Source organism: Schistocerca gregaria, chromosome 7 (assembly GCF_023897955.1).
Source record: "Schistocerca gregaria isolate iqSchGreg1 chromosome 7, iqSchGreg1.2, whole genome shotgun sequence".
NCBI lineage: Eukaryota > Metazoa > Arthropoda > Insecta > Orthoptera > Acrididae > Schistocerca > Schistocerca gregaria.
In genome coordinates this window covers 222,952,721-222,972,744 of record NC_064926.1, presented here as the reverse complement: position 1 = coordinate 222,972,744, position 20,024 = coordinate 222,952,721, and the positions used below count along the sequence as shown (strand labels likewise).

The following is a 20,024-nucleotide window of genomic DNA, read 5'->3' as shown; positions in this document are numbered from 1 at the left end:
TGTCTGTATGAAATAAGTTACTTGAATCAAGAGAATCATAAAAAAACCTCGTCATAGAAACATCTTGCCATTTATGAAATCATCCCTATAAATACTTTCACAAGTATTTCAATAAGTAGTCTCATGCAGAGATATACGATAAATGTAAAAGGATAAAATAAAAACTCACCTCCCTCATCCTCCAGATCTTCTTTGCTAATATCTTTTTTCTCCTCTCCATCTAGTGTCTCAGCACTACCTTTATGGCTGTCATCCTTAAATGGACGGTTTTTGTGACTGCCATAGGATTTATTGCTGTGATAGAAGAAGATACAGTTAGTCATACATATTAGTCAAAATGCCATATACACATTTATATTTCTGTAATACCTTATGACATCTTCTTCTAATCTTTGCTTATAGTATTCATTTTCTATCCTGTTATCTTGATGGTTCTCCTTGATAGAATTCCCAATCAGTTTAGCATTGTTCATCATTAGTTTACCCTTCTTCAGTTTATTTTTAAGGTCACCTTAAACAAAATAATGAAAATAAGGAAATGAAAAAGAAATTTTACTGACACACAGCAGACTTTTTCAGTTGCAGACAAACATTATTGTAGATCACATAAACAAACACATAACAGAAAACAGCATTCCCATTAGCTTTTGAGCACTAGCTTTTTTTTCTAGCAATAACACACTTATTCACATGCACAATTGGATTGACTGCAAAACACACACACACTCCCGAGGCCACAGCAAGACTAATTACCTAATTAAGAAGTAATGCTGCCAAGGCAATATTAATTGTTGATACTTGATTACTCAGAGTAATTGCTTGTGCTGATGGAGGCTGGGAGGGGGTAGGGAAGGATGCAAGGAAGGAATAGTGAGAAAGAGGCAGACCAATATCTTTGTGGCCACACAACAATACAAAAAGGTTACAATGGGAACAATAAAAGGAGCAGTAGGGAGAGGGAAGAGGGGGGGGGGGGGACTAGTGGGAAAATGGGGGGGGGGGGGGAGGAAGGTGAGAAAAACAAAGATGAAGAAGGAGAAAGGGAGGGGAGGGAAAAGGGAGAAGGGTTGAAAAGGGGAAGAGAGGAGGAGAATGAAGGGAGGGAAATGGAGAATGTCCAGATGGAAGCAGAAAGAAGAGAGGAAGAGTGCTGGAAGAAAACAGTACATGATCTAGACAAGGAAGGAGTACTGTGCCATAAGAGAGAAGGGAAAGGCAAGATGAGGCAGTGCAACAGATTAGTGGAGGTTTAGGCTGATCAGCTATATGTTAGTGGTTATCTTTACCTTATTTTAGGTATTGCTCCATCCAGGAATTTCCATTATTGTTAAGCAAAATAGATACCAGTAGTGTATCGAAGACGTACTGTCATACTTTGGAGAAAATTATGTGAGGAACTTTTGGTTCCCGTAGAATCAGCTCAAGGATGGAAACGGTTCAAAATGATAATGAGTAAATAATGATTAACTAAGCGTGGGGAGATCATACCAATTCAGAACAGAATTAGTATGTATGATGATGATGCGTATATGAAGTAAGTATAGGAATACACATGGGACGAGGCAGCATAGTTGTTAAGAAAATAGACTTATATTCTGAAAGAGTAATGTTCTAATCCCTGTATTTGTTTTCAGTGATTTCTCTAAATCATTTTAGGTGACTGCCGAAATGTTTCCTTAAGTACAATAATAGTCCATTTCTGAGTCATCTTTCTCTATCCAAATCAATTATTACATTCTTCCCACAGTCTGAGGGTATTTTACCCTTCTTGCATATTTTGCATACCTGTGGAACAATTCAGCAATGGGTAATTTTCGTGACGATCTTAATAGTTCAGAGTGAATGTCATCTGTCACAGTTGACATCTTTCACCTTAGGTTTTATAGTGATCTGTCAAATTCTTATTGCAGTATTGCATCCAGCGATAAACTCTTCATCCTCTTCCTTTTCCCTTTCCAAAATATCGACATCAACTTCCTTTCCATTATAAAATATGTGTCTAAAGGCCTTTTTCTTTCACTTTTCAGCCTTCCTTTCTTTGTCTAGCAGCCTATTGGCTATCTACCTAAGTTCTTAATTTTCAAATGACTGCTTACACTGTCTCCCAAAAGTTTGCTTTAATTTTTCTGTAGGCAGGATTGATCTTTCCTATATTCATGAATGCTTTGCACTTCTAAATATATTGCTTTCTCATTTTGCACTTTCTTTCAATCTCATTTTTAAACATCTGAGTTCCCTTATGATGGCTTCATTTTTATTTTTATTCATGTCATCAATTAAATTTAATAGCTTCTATATTATTCAAGAATTTATAATGCGCTCTTTATTTTTACTTAGTTGTTTCTTGGCTCCTTCACTACTTCATCTCTTCAAAAGTATCCATTAATCATCTACAGTATTTCTTTTGCTATTTCAGTCAACCAATCAGTCATGCTCTTTGTGAAAGTGTTAAAATCCTCTTGTTGTCTTAACTTATCCAGGTCCCATATCTTGAACTGTCTACCTTCCTGCACTTTCTTCATATTTAATCCACACTTCACAGCTACTGGATTATTATCAGAGTCAGAACCGCTCATGAAAATGTTTTGCAGTTTAAATCCTGGTTTCCAAATAGTTGTCTTGCTATAAAATCCACTGCCTCAAATCTTCCAGTGTTCCCAAGTCCCTTCCACAGATAAAACTTTTCATGATCCTTAAACCAACTTTGTACAGTGGTTAGATTGAAAAATTCCACTAACTGGCTTTCTCCTTCATTTCTTTCCCTCTTCCGTGTATTTGTGTTATTTTTCCATCTCTTCCATCTCCAATGGTCTCTACTATCTCCAATGGTCAAATTCTCCGTCCATAATAATTAATCTTTCATCTTTCTCATTGTACTTAATAGCTTATTTTATTATACTTTTTTTTTATCTATTCATCATCTGCGAAGCAAGTAGTCACTTGTACTATTGTGGTTGGTCATGGCTTTCATATATCTTGAATATACTAATCCAGTCACTATGCTGTTCTTAGCAGTTAATGTATATCTCTATTTTACTGATCATTATGAGACCTTCAATTATTCCCACTATATGTAACTTTAACTTATCCATTCCCCTTGGCAAGTTCTCTAGTCTCCCTATCCAAATTTTCCAAAGCAGTTACCACAAGATGTTAAAGACTTTTACATGTGTATGTTAATTAATTCAGTTTTTGTAATTTGAGGTCAGAGCAACAACAGCAACATAACAAAGGCACAGACACCACAGCAGCACTGAGTAGTCTTTCGTTCCAGCTTACACTCTCTTCCTTTTAAAAACATGAAAGTAAACTGGTACTAGAATATTGTCCATCTGTGTGAGAACTAGTTTCAATAAACTACAGTCTCAGAGAGCTTTCATCTATTTTCATTGTTGCCCAATTTTTTCAGTGCCTTTATAATCTTCCTCACTGGTACATCCTTTGCTCTGGTGTAAAATTCTTACCCTGCTGGGGGGCTGCTCTTTGTCAAAAGTGTCATGTTGTGGCATCTCACATCCAGCTTCAGCCTAAAAAATTAGCTTGGATATCATATTTCGTGTGCCCAAACAATTTGTGTGTCACATATCAATAAGGAATTTGAAATATTTACCTCTAGGCAGGAGCATTTATAAGATCTGTCGTGAAGTTGAGAAGAATGGTTGATGAAGCTCTGGATACAAATATACCTAGTAGCACAGTTTATGACAAGATAATGATGTATAGTACCCAGAAAGAAACTTCTGATGAAATAGTAGCTACTGCACAAAAATCATGGAGCTATACCCAGACATCTACACAGATGTAGATTGTCCACAAAAATATCCCCTGATTTCCACAATAATAACTACTTACAGTTGCGGCATACAGATTTTCATCTATTTTTATTACAATAAAATCATACCGCTAATGGATTTTGTTTTAAATCACTTTATTACCCACTGGAATGCAGTGCCACTATAGTGGCTTTGATCTGCTGTGTCCTGGAAAGCGTAGATATATTGTTGACTTCTGATAGGGCTACAGACAACAACATGCCCTGTTTCCCGGTTTACGTGTGTACCCTGTTTCCATTATGCCTTTCACCCCAGCAATACAGTAAGAGAGGTCACTCACACAGATACCAATAGCTGCTACAAAACTATCTGGAGACCCTTCTGCACTACTCCATACAATGGAATTTTCACTTCATGGTCAGACTCCTGTTTATGTATCACATACAACACAAAAAATGTCCAGTACAAAATCAGCAGATCTATTAAAATTCCCTTTCAATACATTTACAAGTACTCATTGCATTACCTACATGATTAGCTTTACATAGTACGCAGTATGTTGTGACAACTTGCAACATGATTTTATTTGACTTCACAATATTACAGAAATGCAGAAACCTGTTTCACTAATTATGACAAAATCTTGTAACTTTCATAATGTACCAAGAATATGATATGTTACTTTGTATTAAAATGTCGTCTTTATTTACATCTATATTCTTAGTCAGCTGAATGTAAATTTAGAGGTCTGACTTCAGTAGACAAAAATTTAGGTCTACGGCAATTCTACCATCAGAGCTGTGGCATACCAAACAAGTTAAAAAGGTTTACAAAATTTTAATATCCACAGATGTTGATAAATGGCCTGCACCAGTAGATAAAGCACCAAGGGATGTGGAACTCATTTTTCATATATATGCAGAGCTCCAGTTAGACATCATGCACAAACCATCATCTGTTTTGGGGGTTTTCAGCAGTAGCTCATTGACAATTTCAAACATTTTTCTCACTGTTGGCTATGCAATCCATACCTGACACACTTTCCTATGGCCTACATGCCAAAGTTGGCCTATATTTCAAGCTAGAAGTGGTTAGTTGCAGTTATGGTTGCCAACAAGCCATGCTCTGCTCAGCAGCACCTATGATAACCATTAAGAAGTGTGGGAGAAATATCATATAGGGTGTTGGGGTGCAAGCAGAGCACAAGTTGAAGAAGCGATGTACTCTCCAAACCAGCCCATGAACTGACAACATACACTTCTGCTTTCCGCTATTTTTCTATTTCTGGAATTTGATCCACCTTAAATCAGACACAGTGGCTCTATCAAGTGGTTGGTGGCATGTATGCTGTCCCTTGAGTGTATCCTTTTTATTCCATTTGCTGAGTATATGGAGGTTTCACCAGCCAAACCTCATATATTATTTAAACAACCTACAAAGCCCACATCTTTCAGTATGCATACAGTATTTCATTATTCAGCCCCCAATGCATTGGTACAAATCTCATGACAATGAAGTAGGATTGCTCACCTTTCAGGGAGGCCGTTAGTTTCCTGGCTTGCCTTGCCAGGGAACTCTGTGATGTGCTGGCATTTCTCACAATGCTGTGCAGGCAAAGTCCACCTTGCTACAGACAAGCAACACTATGTTCATCAATTCCTGTCCTTGAGGGGCCAAGTCCATGGCGATGCTGCACGCCATTGCCACAGCTTGCCTGCCACCTTATGCTGAAAACTGCCCTCAGCTGTCTTCTGGTTGTCATTCAGAGTACTGAGACTGAGATTCATCTTGTTGCACACCAGTAACCAGCAGCACTGCACAATCTGCTGCCACCAATACACTGTCCTCACTGGTGTAGTGCCTCGAGAATTTTGGGATAAATTCTACATACACTCGTATTTCACCATCTAGAGCACATGATATTTTAAGGATGAGTGGGTGAGAGTGGAATTGTGTCAACTGTGCCACAATTTATGTGTTTGCAGGATGGACATGTGTTACGAGAAGACTAAATTTGAGGCGGTCTCTCGCTGCTGACAGGTGTTGGCCACGCACGCCTTGGAAGCCGTATGTCCAGTACGAGGAGTAATCAAGGGAAACTCTTTGGCAGTGAAATAGTAGTGACTGTTGGAACAGATGAAATATCTTTTATCTAGGGAGTCATATACTCTGTCGTTTCGCTTGTTAAGAGCAAGAACTGTTTTGACAAGGGTTATTAAAACCAAAAGAGACTGTAATGGTATATGTTAAGTACTAATGTTTTCCAGACATGGTTGATTTGCGAGACTTGAAAGCACATGTAAAACTTGTGTAAGTCTTTTATTGTGAAGAAGAAAATATAGTGAAGTTGATACAAAAATATTCTGAGAGTAAGAAATCATTTCAAAAGTAGGCAAGTAGTTAGTATCATTTCCCTAAACAGCACGAAATCTTCAGAGAAGAAGCATTGTGAAGATCGACACAGCCATCTGTCCTGAGAAGTAGATCAGCTGCACACAATATGTAAATCACCCGCGATAGACGTGTAAGTCTTGCACCACAGTACCACACAGTTTCCGGTCGTCTGGAAAACGTTAGAAAGTGGTGACAGAAGTGACAGGACCTGAAGAAAGTGGGAATTTAATGACAGAAACTGAGATAAGAAGATATTGAGTTGCTGTAGCCATTGAGAGTGACAAGATAAAGAAACTGTTATGCAGAATTGGATTCTGTCTAAAAGCAAAAAAGAGTGAAAAAGTTAAGAAGCACCGAACAAAGAAAGATGCAGAGAATAGTTTGACTAAGAAGATTTGGTGTGGGGAAGTAAGCAGTCCTCACAAATATGTCGACCCAAGCGACATTGGCACAGTAACCGACTGACGCCGATGCAGTAACCCGCTACCATTGCTGACTGCAACGGCTGCCATTCACCGTTACTGACTTCGTGTCCGCTCGCCGACACCAACGCTGTAACCGACATTCGATGAGCTATTCACTGGTGCCAATTCTACTCCTGCTCACCAATGCAGCCTAAAACTTTACACCAGGTGAGCAAATAACAATAATTTGTTGGTAAAGTTGAGGGGTCGATTCCATGATAAACTGTTATTATGTTATTGTATTCAGTGGTGAATTTTCTTTAGATGAACAGTAGGTCTAAGATCCATAAAATATGGATAAAGAACAGCAACAAACTTCAGAGCCAGCCATGGCAATGACTGCAAGAAGGGAAATGCCAGACTGGAATGAGGTAGCCAATTTAATTAAAGCACTACGCCTTAAATTAGTTGACCTGGGACAGGAACTAAATGCTAGAGTATATGACCAAAGTGCTAAGTTGGATGACCAAAAGGCTGATATAGCCATTCTAAGTGAAAAGTTAGAACCACAGAGTGTAACTTCAACAGCTCAAATTGCCTCTTTGAGAAATGAAATAAGTACTACTTCAAGTGAAAAGTTAGAAGCACAGGGTGAAGCCCTAAATTCTAGGTTTGATGTATTAAATGATTAAGTGGAAAATTTATGATTAGATTTAAAGAATGAATTAAGCAAGTCTTTAACTGTCCAAATGAATCAAATGTTTACGGATTTTAGATAAAAGCAGGATGACCAATTTCAGAAGTTGACCACAGTAGTGTTGGTAGCCTTTACACTAATATCAGGTCATGACTCGTGTGTAATGGACACTTCCTGCTGTGACCCACTTGGGTGCTATCGTGGCACTGCATGGTAATATGACACTGTAGTGTTTTTGGTATCACCAGTGGCTTTCCTTGTGGAATTTTGTGGTACAAGATGCAATCTTTGGACACAAAGTCCAGAAGAGTAGCAGATTTGTGGCATTCTGGGTCTCACTCTTGTGCCTCCTGCTACTCAGCAATAAATATCTGCTTGGTATACATAGATTTTTGTGCTCAGTACATCAGCATTTTGATACACCGGAGACATACACACAGATTTTTTGTTGTGTGCAAGCTGTTTACAAAAAGGGCTCGTGTCACCTTGTAATGGAACATTTCCTACATATGATGGCTGCCTCAGTATATAGCCACAGGGCCTTAATCACCATTGCAACTTCACACCTTCTATCATGAGATTTGAATCAATCAACAATGTCATTGCCATATTACTATATTACATCACAGTGTATCTTTCATTTTCCTGTTACTGTATGAGTAACTTGAGAGATTTAACTCTTTACACATACTAATATGATTCACAATATATGTATTCAGTGTTGAAGCTTGCAACAGTGTTTCAAATGTTTCTAGTGTCATAGGTCTATTACATGCCACTTTGTAATTAATGTGTCAGTGTGGTATCTACAAAAGTAATTCCAGTTTATTGTTTGCCAGTAGAAATGTTTCACAAGATTCCAAATAACTGTGTATAACTAGTCTGAGTCTGCAGAAACTGGTTGTTGTTATTCCATTAGTTACCACTGCTGCCAGACAGTGTTTAGTGCTTCAATGTCCAGTTTCAATTGTATGACCTGTCTAATCACAGTTCCAATACAATGACTTTTCTTGTAAATATATTTATCCTTCTGTAGTTGTTTCTTCATTTCCCAAGGAAATTTCAGTGAGTCAGCGGTGTTTGAATCTGGAACTGTTTAACATAAGAACAATAGTATCACTAAATCACTTTATGAGAAAGTGATAGAAATGTGGTGCATGTACTTTAAAGTTTTAATCTATAGTTCAGTAAGCATCCCACACTACATAGTCATATTTCTGGATTCTAATTTCAGTAGTGTCTTTCTCTTGGATTGGCTGTCTTGTGGCTGTTCCTTGATATTCTTTTTCTGTAGATAGATTCATTATTAGAGGAATAATAATTATGCATTTATATCACAAATTTCCACTATTTATCTTTCAAACTTATTGACAGCTACTTATCTCACAATTTCCCCTCCTGCCCTTGCAGATTTTGCTCATAATGAGATGAGACTGAATTTCAGGCATTATCTTCCAGTTTTACTTCTCAGAGGATATAAATGGCATGTAACTTTTGCTTTTGAAATTTGATGTGGTGATTTCACATGGATGTACCATGTGGATACCACTCCTCCACCTCCTACACAAGTACCCTGCCTGTCTTACTATCCCAAGGCTACTATTGATGTCAATTCATGAAACGTAGGTGGACCAAAAACAGTATCTCTCTTACGGTAAGCAACTGCTCCTCCTGACAAGGCAGCCATTATTATTGAGTGATGTTACGGCAGTTGATTAGTGCTATCATAAATTACTGGTACTTACTTGCTACACCAATAGATCAACTAACAATACAAGAAAGTAGATAAATCAGTCTGGATCATGCTGTCTCCCATATTGCCAAGTGGTAGCAGCAAAGGTATGTTTTAGTAGTACCTTGAAAGATATATTTTTACTATAATACTTCCTATCTCTGGCTCCATTCTTATTGTCAAGCTTAATAAGGTGTACCTGTATGAATTCTGTCAAAACACCTCAACTGACTGACTACTATCACGAATCGAGGTTGCACAAGATAGTGTATGTAGTGTCAAACATTGTGTCTAATGTAAGATCTTATTAAATGTCTGTTTCACTGGTTTCACTTCTTAATAAAGAAGCCCAATGGGCAAAAAATTAGTCTATCCAGCGCACACAAACACACACACACACACACACACACACACACACACACACACACACACACACACACACACAGATGAATCATTAAGCCTTTATGATGGGACAGTAATTGTGTCGGGTGCTCAACCACATGTGCAATATGTGAGCATAAGGGAGTAGTAAATCAGTGAAGCATTTATGTTTAAGCAGACATTGTAAACATCGGCAAATGTAAGGATGTGACAGAGTGCCAAAAAGTGGTACTCATGTTTGGCTGTGCCCATGGCCATGCAGTGTGTAGAGTTGCTGTATTTCTTGGTGTTTCATGGTTGACTATTAAACAAGTATACAGGCAGTGGCCACGAAACACGATGTCTGAATTGTGGTTGGAAAAAGATAAAAAGATCTTGACCAAAAGAGACAGGAGATGCATTTCAGGGCTTTAGAATGAAAAATTCGGAGTAGGTATTAAAATCCATGGAGAAGAAATAAAAACTTTGAGGTTCGCCGATGACATTGTAATTCTGTCAGAGACAGCAAAGGACCTGGAGGAACAGCTGATCGGAATGGATAGTGTCCTGAAAGGAGGATATAAGATGAACATCGACAAAAACAAAATGAGGATAATGGCATGTAGTCGAATTAAATCAGGTGATGCTGAGGGAATTAGATTAGGAAATGAGATGCTTAAAGTAGTAAAGAAGTTCTGCTATTTGAGGAGAAAAATAACTGATGATGGTCGAAGTAGAGAGGATATAAAATGTAGAGGGGCAATGGCGAGGAAAGCCTTTCTGAAGAAGAGAAATTTGTTAACATCGAGTATAGATTTAAGTGTCAGGAAGTCGTTTCTGAAAGTATTTGTATAGAGTGTAGCCATGTATGGAAGTGAAACATGGACGATAAATAGTTTAGACAAGAAGAGAATAGAAGCTTTTGAAATGTGGTGCTACAGAAGAATGCTGAAGGTTAGATGGGTAGATCACATAACTAATGAGGAGGTATTGAACAGAATTGGGGAGAAGAGGAGTTTGTGACACAACTTGACTAGAAGAAGGGATTGGTTGGTAGGACATGTTCTGAGGCATCAAGGGATCACCAATTTAGTATGGATGGCAGTGTGGAGGGTAAAAATCGTAGAGGGAGACCAAGAGATGAATACACTAAGCAGATTCAGAAGGATGTAGGTTGCAGTAGGTACTGGGAGATGTAGAAGCTTGCACAGGATAGAGTAGCATGGAGAGCTGCATCAAACCAGTCTCAGGACTGAAGACCACAACAACAACAACAGAATCATAACTGCTTCTAAACCCAACAGGAATTGCTGTAGACACAGAATGAATATCCATATCAACCAGTTAGTGACAGAAAATTGTGACAGTAAGATTGAAAGAGACCACTGTTCAAACATGCACATAAAGGATGATAACAGCAAAGCTCATCAGTATGTGTCATCTTGACTGGCTTGCAAAATCACTGAACCTGACAGAACATCTGTGGGACATGTTAGAATGGTCGACATCAGCATCCTCATAATTTAATGGACCTGCATGATCAAATCCTCAGTGAGTGGCTTAACCTCGATGTGATGTAGCTGCACAACCTTTTGGACTCACTCCCTAACCAAATCCAGGCAATTATCAAGTCCAGGAGCAGAATTACATGGTGTTGAGTCACACTTCTAATGATTTCTCTAAAGGTGACAAAGTTTTTGTCCAATAAGCTTATTTGTACATATTTTCCTTAATTCTGCTGATAACTTGCCCATTTAACCACAATATGTCTCAATGATTGGTCATTTCACATGAAAGAACAGTAGCCACAGCACTGAGGCTTTTACAGCAAATTTATTTATAATTTTGAGATTTTTTTTATTACTGTCAAGAGAATGTCAAAAGTATATTCGGTCTGCTAAACACTGTCAGTATTCATGAATACTTATATGAATGCTGATATAATTCAGCACAGTTAAGATGGTACACATATTTCTTACTGAGTAGGGGCAGCATGCTGTTCAGGTGTTGGTTACTTGAAAAGTTGTTTTCTCAAGCCAATTGTTTTGTTTAACACATAAACACCTGCTGACACTGTAATAGAAAAGATAGAATAGATCAGATTGTCATGTTATGACTTTGATCATTCTTGCAATTTAACATTCCTTTGTAGCATTTTAAGTGATAACTTACGTGGTACAACTAGCATACTATATCTGTTGAATGGTAATTTGACAATGCTACTACTGAATATAATCTGTGGTTTTGTTTTATGAAATATTCTTTGACTGAAGTCACTGTATAGTATTGTAACTGTATGTACAACAAAGTACAATGACCCTTGGAAGCTTTGATCATTATCACTGTGACTTCTTTCAGAAGTACTTGTTGAGTGTAAAAGTATCTTGATCTGTCATGTCTTCAGTTTGGTGAGATAAAGTATTTTGTTCTGTCTTTTCTCATTTTTTGAATTTATGTTTGGTTTGGTTTATTCAAGAGCCACCAATATGTCATCATCTTCACAGCACTCAGTGACAGCTCAAAATGCAAGTGGTTGGAATCTTTAATGTACTGGGCTTATAAAAATCTCTCTACCCTCTCTCAGTAACTGCGTCTATAGTTACAAATATTAGTAAGCTTCAAATAGCCAATATTATAAAACATGCCTGTACTATTGTTTATGTCATACATTTATTTGCACATGGATCATAACTTCTGTAATTGAAGAATTCTGTGACACGATATAAAACTACATTTTATTTTAGCTATTATATTAAGATTATGTCCAAATATAGATTTTATCATGGTCCTTGTCCCACAACATGTTACATGGAATTTTTTATTGTTCACTACGAGCCCTATTCTGCATAACTCATTAAAGACAGGAGACATGACCTCGATTATAATTTAACATAATTTCAAAACTTTAGAATTAATTTTTATAAATGGTTTTACAATTTTTGATTAAAAGATCAATAGTTTTGTGACACACAGATGAGCACTGTTATCCTACTTGAATAGCCTGATGCTATTGTTCTAACAAAGGTATTCTACGGGATTTGTACTTTAGATGTTCAAGAATTGACCATGGGCTCAGTGTTCTAGTGTCAGTCACTTTTAAGAGACACTTTAACCCCTCTGTTTGGCATGCTCCCAAAATATTTTCTAATGCCTGTTCTGTGAGTTTTCTAGACCACTGCTAAAGATTGATGCATGAGCTACCAGTCGCTGAGAGTGGACCTACCAGCCATATGTGACCCCCTTCTGCACTACTGCAACTCATCATCCCGTGCCACACCATCGCCCAAGCAGGTCCTTTAGCACATGTGCTGGCAAGAAACAATATAACCACCTATGTGTTTTACCTTTTCTTTTCCATTGTACCACCTTTGAGCAAATTATGATTACACATTGTAAAGCATACTTAGTATTGCTAGCAGTAAGCCCACTCATGATATTTTGGAGTGTAAGTCTGGGCAAGCTGTTTCTCCATGCAAGGGTGTGATAATCTTTAGAAAATCTAGTCACCACTTCTATGGAAGGACTGTACAAGCCACCATCTGTATGGGGGTATGCCAAGAGTGGTTTAGAGATAATTTTAAAAAAATCGCACTATTGGCTTCGCAGTGAGTACCTCGATAGTTACCCTTAACCTATATGCCAAAATCTGCCTCTATTTCAGTCTGGAAGTGGTTAGTTCCCATCAGGGTTGCTGAAAGGAACATGCTTTGTCAAGCAGCATGGGAGGGGTGTCATTTATGGCGCTGGGGGATGCGAGCAAATCATGAGTTGAAGAGGTGATGCACACTCTGCTCCCAGACCCTGCATTGACAGCACACACTTCTCCTTCCTGCAATTTTTCCTATTTTGGACTTTGGTTCACCTTGGACATCCTTGAAGACTCCTCCAAGTGGTTGGTGGCATGTACTTCATTCCTAAGGATAACTGCTTGTTTTCCAGTTGCTGAAAATATGGAGCTTTAATCTGCCAAACGTTGTGCATTATTTAAACAACCTATTGACACCTACATCCTTCATCATCCCAACAATTTCTCATTGCTTTTCCCCCCAAGCACTGGCACAGCAGTCAGGGCAACTACAGCTGTGAATACACATCTTGAAAATTAGAGAATCACTTCAGCTGTAAAATCCTTTTTTTTTTTATTGGACTCATGACTGGTTTTGCAGCATTACAATCACATCTTCAGATGAACACCTAGATATAAACACATAACAATTATATTTACCCTCCAATATAAGTGCATAAACTTAAGCATCGTGTAATAGAAGGTACTCACACATCTCAGGTCATAAGGTGATCACCACTGATGATACACAGAAGACCCAACATTCATCATCAATTTAGAATGAAAGCTAACAGATTATGGTGATGATAGTCAAGAATAAAAACTGCAACATAATGTTCCAATCCCCAATCGATTGGTAAGACCTTCAGTGAAATACTGTGTGGCAACCAACAAAAGCACATGAACATTATGTAGTTAAATAGCAAGTTAAAATAGGATAAAACAGAAAAAAGTCACTGAAAGTTATAATCTGATGGAGTAGCTGTCAATAAATTTGAAAGATAAGTAGTGGAAACTAGTATAGGCCCAAAGTTGGATCTCCATTACAGAAAAGCCAGCACCTATAAATAAAATAACAGAGCTGAAAGTAGGAAGGAACAGCAAAAATGATTAACTCAGTTGAGGAAACTCACTATTATTCTGGAACTTGATCTCACAAGGTACAGAATACATCATCTTGAACAGCCTAATACTAAAGATATGTAAATGTAATCAGCTGACTAAGAAATCAAGTGCTTGTGCCTCAGACATGAGTGCACAAGTGCCCACAGCATGATATGTGAACACAAAACAGCCTGAATTGCCGGGTTAAAATCAACAAGGAAGGTTGGGTAACTTCCTTATAATTATTAATATTAGAACATGAATTAGAATAGTACAAAAAATTATGACATACGAAAAATGAAATAAATTTTCGACAGATTTCAGTGCACATGTTGCTGTATAGGGCCTTTGCTCTATCTGCTTCATTGGTCAAGAGGTAAATGGTATCTTTCCAACATAGAATACAAGTTTCCCAAATACTTATAAAGTGGGACATTTTAGCAACAATAGGGTTATTTTCCACCACTTATCTCACAATTTCCCCTCCTGTCCTTACAGATTCTGCTCAGTGTAAAATGTAGATGATCTTCACCCCAGTCACCCCTTCCCAATTTCTGTCCACCTCATACAAGGAGCGAATTTCACAAAGAAAATAAGAAAAATGAGTATAAAGTGTAAACCTAATGATGAAAATTACAAGAACATCAAAAATGATGAAAATGGGCAGGAGCAAAGGTCAGCAGTATGATCCCAAGATGCAGTAGATGACAATCAGTACAACTAGGATGTGTGTCAGCATAAACCCACTAAAAAAAGAAGAAAAAGAATGAGTACTGGGAGGGGGAGGGGGTGGTGGTGGTGGTGGTGGTGTGGGATGTATCCAGTATAATAAAAGTGCCAGTTATCCTATTGAGGCAACTGAAATTCGCTGGTGCGCTACGATGTCTTTATTCAATTGGACCATTACATGTATCTTGGGGAAATGTTTCATAGAACACTTTTTCTCCACTTCTTCAAGCATACTGAAGATATGGCCCTTATTTTTCCTGTGTAATATTTTTAAATTACTGGGCAAATTAGTGACAGAATGACCCTGTTCACGCAAGGCACATTCTGAACTGGTTAAATTTATGTGTTCCTTGAACCTGATGTCCAAGAAAGTTAATACTATACATTATTAAATCCTATAAAAGGAGGACATAAGTGTTTAACGTACCATTGACAATGAGGTCATTACAGATGGAGCACAAGCTCGGATTAGGGAAGGATGAGGGAGGAAATCGGCTGCGCCCTTTCAAAGGAACCTGCAGTGATCTAGAGAAATCATGGAAAATCTTAATCAGGATGGTCGGATGCTGGATTGAACCGTCATCCTCCCAAATGCGAGTCCAGTGTGCTAATCACTGTGCCACCTCGCTTGGTTCCTATAAAATATTTCAATTTCAGCTCCACACCTAAATTCTGTCATGCTGAGCTATTATAAATTTGCTTTATTTACATATGCCCTTCTGAGGAAACAACTGTGTGTCATCAACCTATCTGACTGCAACCACATCGATGCCCACACTGAACTTTCATATCTTAACCCCTACTCATGCACTATCTCCATTTCAATTCCCTTCCCTCCCCTCTCTTCCCCTATCTGTAATATTCCAGGAATAAATCTCAAATCTTGCTCCCTCTTCATTTCTTAGGTTTCTTCCCAGCAACACAAACCTACAGTCTCAAAACAAATCACAATCTGACTAACTAATATCCAGGTGAAGGTTACACCACTGTCATTATTAACTGCAGTAAATTTCTTTCAGAAGGTCTCTGTCTACTTTCACACATCTTTACCTAAGCTTGTATCTAGCACAGGCTTGACCTATTTGCGTAAGTATTTTGGAGAGTCAGACTGGATACTATTTGAGATCCCTTTGCTATAGGTCTACCAGATCCTCAAGAATGATGACATATGCAGGAAAAGAGTCAAGGCAAGAGTGGCAACATTCATCATCACTACACATTACTCTTCACTTGTCACCTTAATCAACACACTATAAGCAGCAGTTGTCTCAGTATATGTGTCAGCCCCAGTAAACAATTGTCCCATTAATCAACTGTCACTATAGCCATTAGATAGTGAAACTCACAGAGCTGGTGAATCAAATCTTATTATGTTTCTTTTTTTTCAGCCAATTTCAGTGCACATATCACTGTATGGGGCCTTTGCTCTATCTGCTTCAGTGGTCAAATGGTAAATGGTATCTTATCCACAGAGAATATAAGCTTCCCAAATACATGTAAAGTGGGACATTTTAGCAACAATACGGTTATTTTCCACCACTTATCTCACAATTCCCCTCTTGCCCTTACAGACTCTGCTCAGTGTAAAATGTGGATGACCTTCATCCCAGTCACCCCATCCAAACTTCTGGCCACCTCATACAAGGAGCGAATTCAATGAAGAAATCATCGAAATCAATGCTCAGCAAGACAAACTGGATCTTGTAAAGCCAGTTGGCTGTAATTACAGAGCAAGACAGCATTTAGGATTTGGTGAATTACTTTACTAATGTGATCCACTTGGCTGCTGATTCATCCTTGCCAAAATGTGTAGCTCATTACAGAAGGCAGAATTTGTAGAATGAACAGTATCTCATAGATATGGTAGGCAGCTGGGCAACACTGGAAAGATTCAGGAACAGTCTTCATAATCAGTATCTTTCAGTCTTTTAGCTAGCGAGTGTAAAAATCTGAAAAATCATTATAGAAAGCAAGATGAGATCATAACCCAAGTTTTTGAAAACTGTCATCATTTGATGTCTACCACTGTAGTATGAGTATCATTAAGGAGGGTTTGGGAATATGTATCATATCTATTAGCTGGAATTTGGGACAATGGAACCCTTAAGGCAAAATTAAAGGAAATAGCCCATATTCTAGTGTAGTAGTTTCATGATACAGTACGATCCATAACTCAAGTTCCAGCTTACCAACAAGGCGGAGAGAAAAAGAGAATTAATTTTCATTCCAACACTGAAGAAAGCTACAATCTTCCCTTCTCATTGTGGGTAGTTGATGTCTGCCTATCTGAAGCTTGAGCTCCCAGACTGGACTTCATCCTTTATGGCATGTTGCAATCACAGCGAAAATTTCAAAGAAATCTGCTTTGCTTTTTTAATGGAAAGAGGATGAAGGTTAATATTGTGATCTACAATGGGAATCAATAACATTTTCACATTGCACACTAGAAAATGGCCACAAACACCCAACAATTATTGTAGAATCACCCTTCCCAGATGTTCGGGAAAGATGATGCAACAGATGGTCAGTTTCCACCCCATCTACAATCTAGAGGCCATAAATATCCAACATAGCATCGAGTGGGGTTTCAGATGGTTGTCATCTTACACTTGATAATCCAGTCCTACCTTTTCAACTCAAGAGTAGCACTTGCTACCTATGTCCTCGACTATCTGCCGGATATATTCCCTTACCTGTATTCCTCTACAATTTTTGGCCTCTAGTACCATGGAAGTAATAGCCTGATGTCTTAACAGATGTCCTGTTATCCTGTCCCTTACATTCCTTTTCTCACTGATTCTGTGGAGAGCATCCTCATTCCTTACCTTATCAGTCCACCTTATATTCAACATTCTTCTACAGCACCATATCTCAAATGTTTCAATTCTCCACTGTACCAATTTTCCCACACTCCATGTTCCACTACCATATGACACTGTGGACGATACATACATTCTCAGAAATTTCTTCCTCAAATTATGGTCTATGTCTGATATTAGTAGACTTCCAATGGACAGGAACAGGTGGTACAAATACAGTCGGTACAAATAATTCATTAACAACTTGTAAGTGATATCTCTTATAATGTAAAGGCATGTGACACTTCGTGGAGATGCCATTATCTGTCAACTACATGAAAGGGTTAAATGATAGAGTCAAGAGTTTTCTAATGTATGAGTGTGCTTAAATTCACCTTATTGCTCAGGGGAGTGTGTTTCATGTTACAATATTATTGTTCACAGTGAGGCTCCCCTCTGCACTGCTGTTAATTTGTGGGCATCTTCTGTATTCAAGATTCCATTTCCACTCTCACAACATTGTCTCACTAGCTATGGCTGACACTTAAGAGGCTTGGAGACTGTGCTTCAATAAATTTTAATTTCTCCATTGATACTAAAACTGTATGTGTTGATTTTTTTAAATGTCTGAGTTAAAATGGAAGGATAACATTTTACGTTTTAAAGATGCAGTGAATCTTCTAGGCTCTGTGTTTGATAAAAAATTGATTGGCAGCTTCCTTTGGAATATGAAAGTCAAAATCAATAATGCAATGAATATAATTAAGTTTTTGAATGGAAAACATGGGAGGTAAATAGACCATGTATACTTTTTTACAGGGTCTGTATTAAATCTTGCTCATCTCTTGGTCATATCAATTATGGATCAGTATGGTCACCATATTGAAGAATTTTGGATTCAGTAAACCACAAGAGTATCCAATGAGTGACAGGAGCTTATAGAACAATCTCCATTAACAGCCTATGTGTAGTGGCAGCAGAGCCATCATTACATACCCTGTGATGGCACCTTTGTTGTCATGCTGGTAATCTGACACCACATTTCATCTTTGTTGTGACCATCTATGAAGTGGTACATTTTCTTTATTTTCTTGTAGTTCTTTCTTTCTCTTGTGTATGTTATGTAATGCAGCTGTATGAATATATTATGAATGCATGTAATTGTTATTTATCCACCTCATCTTCAACACCAGCAGACCCTATCAAACTTGTGGCTAAATAAGCATATACACTCCAGTCATTAACAAATTCACAAGAGAAACAATACTGTATTTTAGAGAGTACAAGACACATATTAATTTTTAAGCATTTTTAAAATAACAATTTTACCATTGTTATCATTAGATTGCAAAACCAGACAAAAAGAAACTCTTAATTTATATACCAGAACTGGCCTTTAAAATCCCTGAAAATCATCATCTGAACTTCCTTCTTCTTCCTATTCTTCTTCTTCCTCCTCCTCTCTGACATCATTGTTGTCCACTTAATACATAAGATGGTCTTCACTGCCATCAGGAGTGTTACTTATGCTGCACTTCTTGAAACATTTAATATTGGGTTTCCTCCATCACCCATTTGTTCAATTCCTCCCTTATATACATTTTAGGTGCTTTATTTATCAAGCCATCAAGAGGGTAACAATTGTGAAGCAAGTCCTCCAAGAATAATAGCAAGTTCTGTATTTCCCTGCCTAAATTTCTCTTTCACAGACTTTTTCAAATGACTACTAAACTGATCTAGAACAAGAAGAGAACTCCTCTCCAATGAAGCAACTTTCCTTCTCTCCCATTCTGTTAATCCATGATTTCATACCAGCCTTGTCCATCTGACCATTGTCATGTACATGAACAACAACACCTGGCAGTATTTTAGAAGATTTTGGCATTGTTTTCCGCTTGATAATGAACACTGGATTACATTTAGTACCATCAGCATAACATGAAAGGACAATGGTGTAGTGTATTTTTTCATGTCCACTTGTTTTAATAGTTAATAAAATAGAAAGAAACATTCCACATGGGAAAAATATAATTTTTTATATTAATATATTTAAATATGTCTGCTTGTGTCTGTATATGTGTGGATTGATATGTGTGTGTGTGTGTGTGCGAGTGTATACCTGTCCTTTTTTCCCCCTATGGTCTTTCCGCTCCCGGGATTGGAATGACTCCTTACCCTCTCCCTTAAAACCCACATCCTTTCATCTTTCCCTCTCCTTCCCTCTTTCCTGACAAAGCAACTGTTGGTTGCGAAAGCTTGAAACTTTGTGTGTGTGTTTGTGTGTTTTTTTATTGTGTCTATCTACCAGCACTTTCCCGTTTGGTAAATATGTTTTAATAGTTACAGTTTTAGCACCTTTCACGGCAACAGTACTGTTATCGAGCCTCTTCAGTTTCTTACTCATTTAGTGATTTCCACCACTATAACCTATGCCAGCAATTAACTTCGTGCTGCTTATATTCGCCTGC

At 37.9% G+C, this 20,024-nt stretch overlaps 1 protein-coding gene across 1 annotated transcript in view; it reads right to left on the bottom strand.

Moving 5' to 3' along the window:
* Nucleotides 1-20,024, bottom strand: part of LOC126281447 (sodium channel protein para) — a 1,486,858-nt gene that overhangs the window by 244,484 nt on the left and 1,222,350 nt on the right. Inside the window, exons 28-29 of the mRNA XM_049980418.1 lie at nucleotides 370-511; nucleotides 170-294 (exon numbers count right to left, since the gene is read on the bottom strand). Coding sequence (XP_049836375.1) covers nucleotides 170-294; nucleotides 370-511 — 267 coding nt within the window. The remainder of the gene's footprint in view (nucleotides 1-169; nucleotides 295-369; nucleotides 512-20,024) is intronic.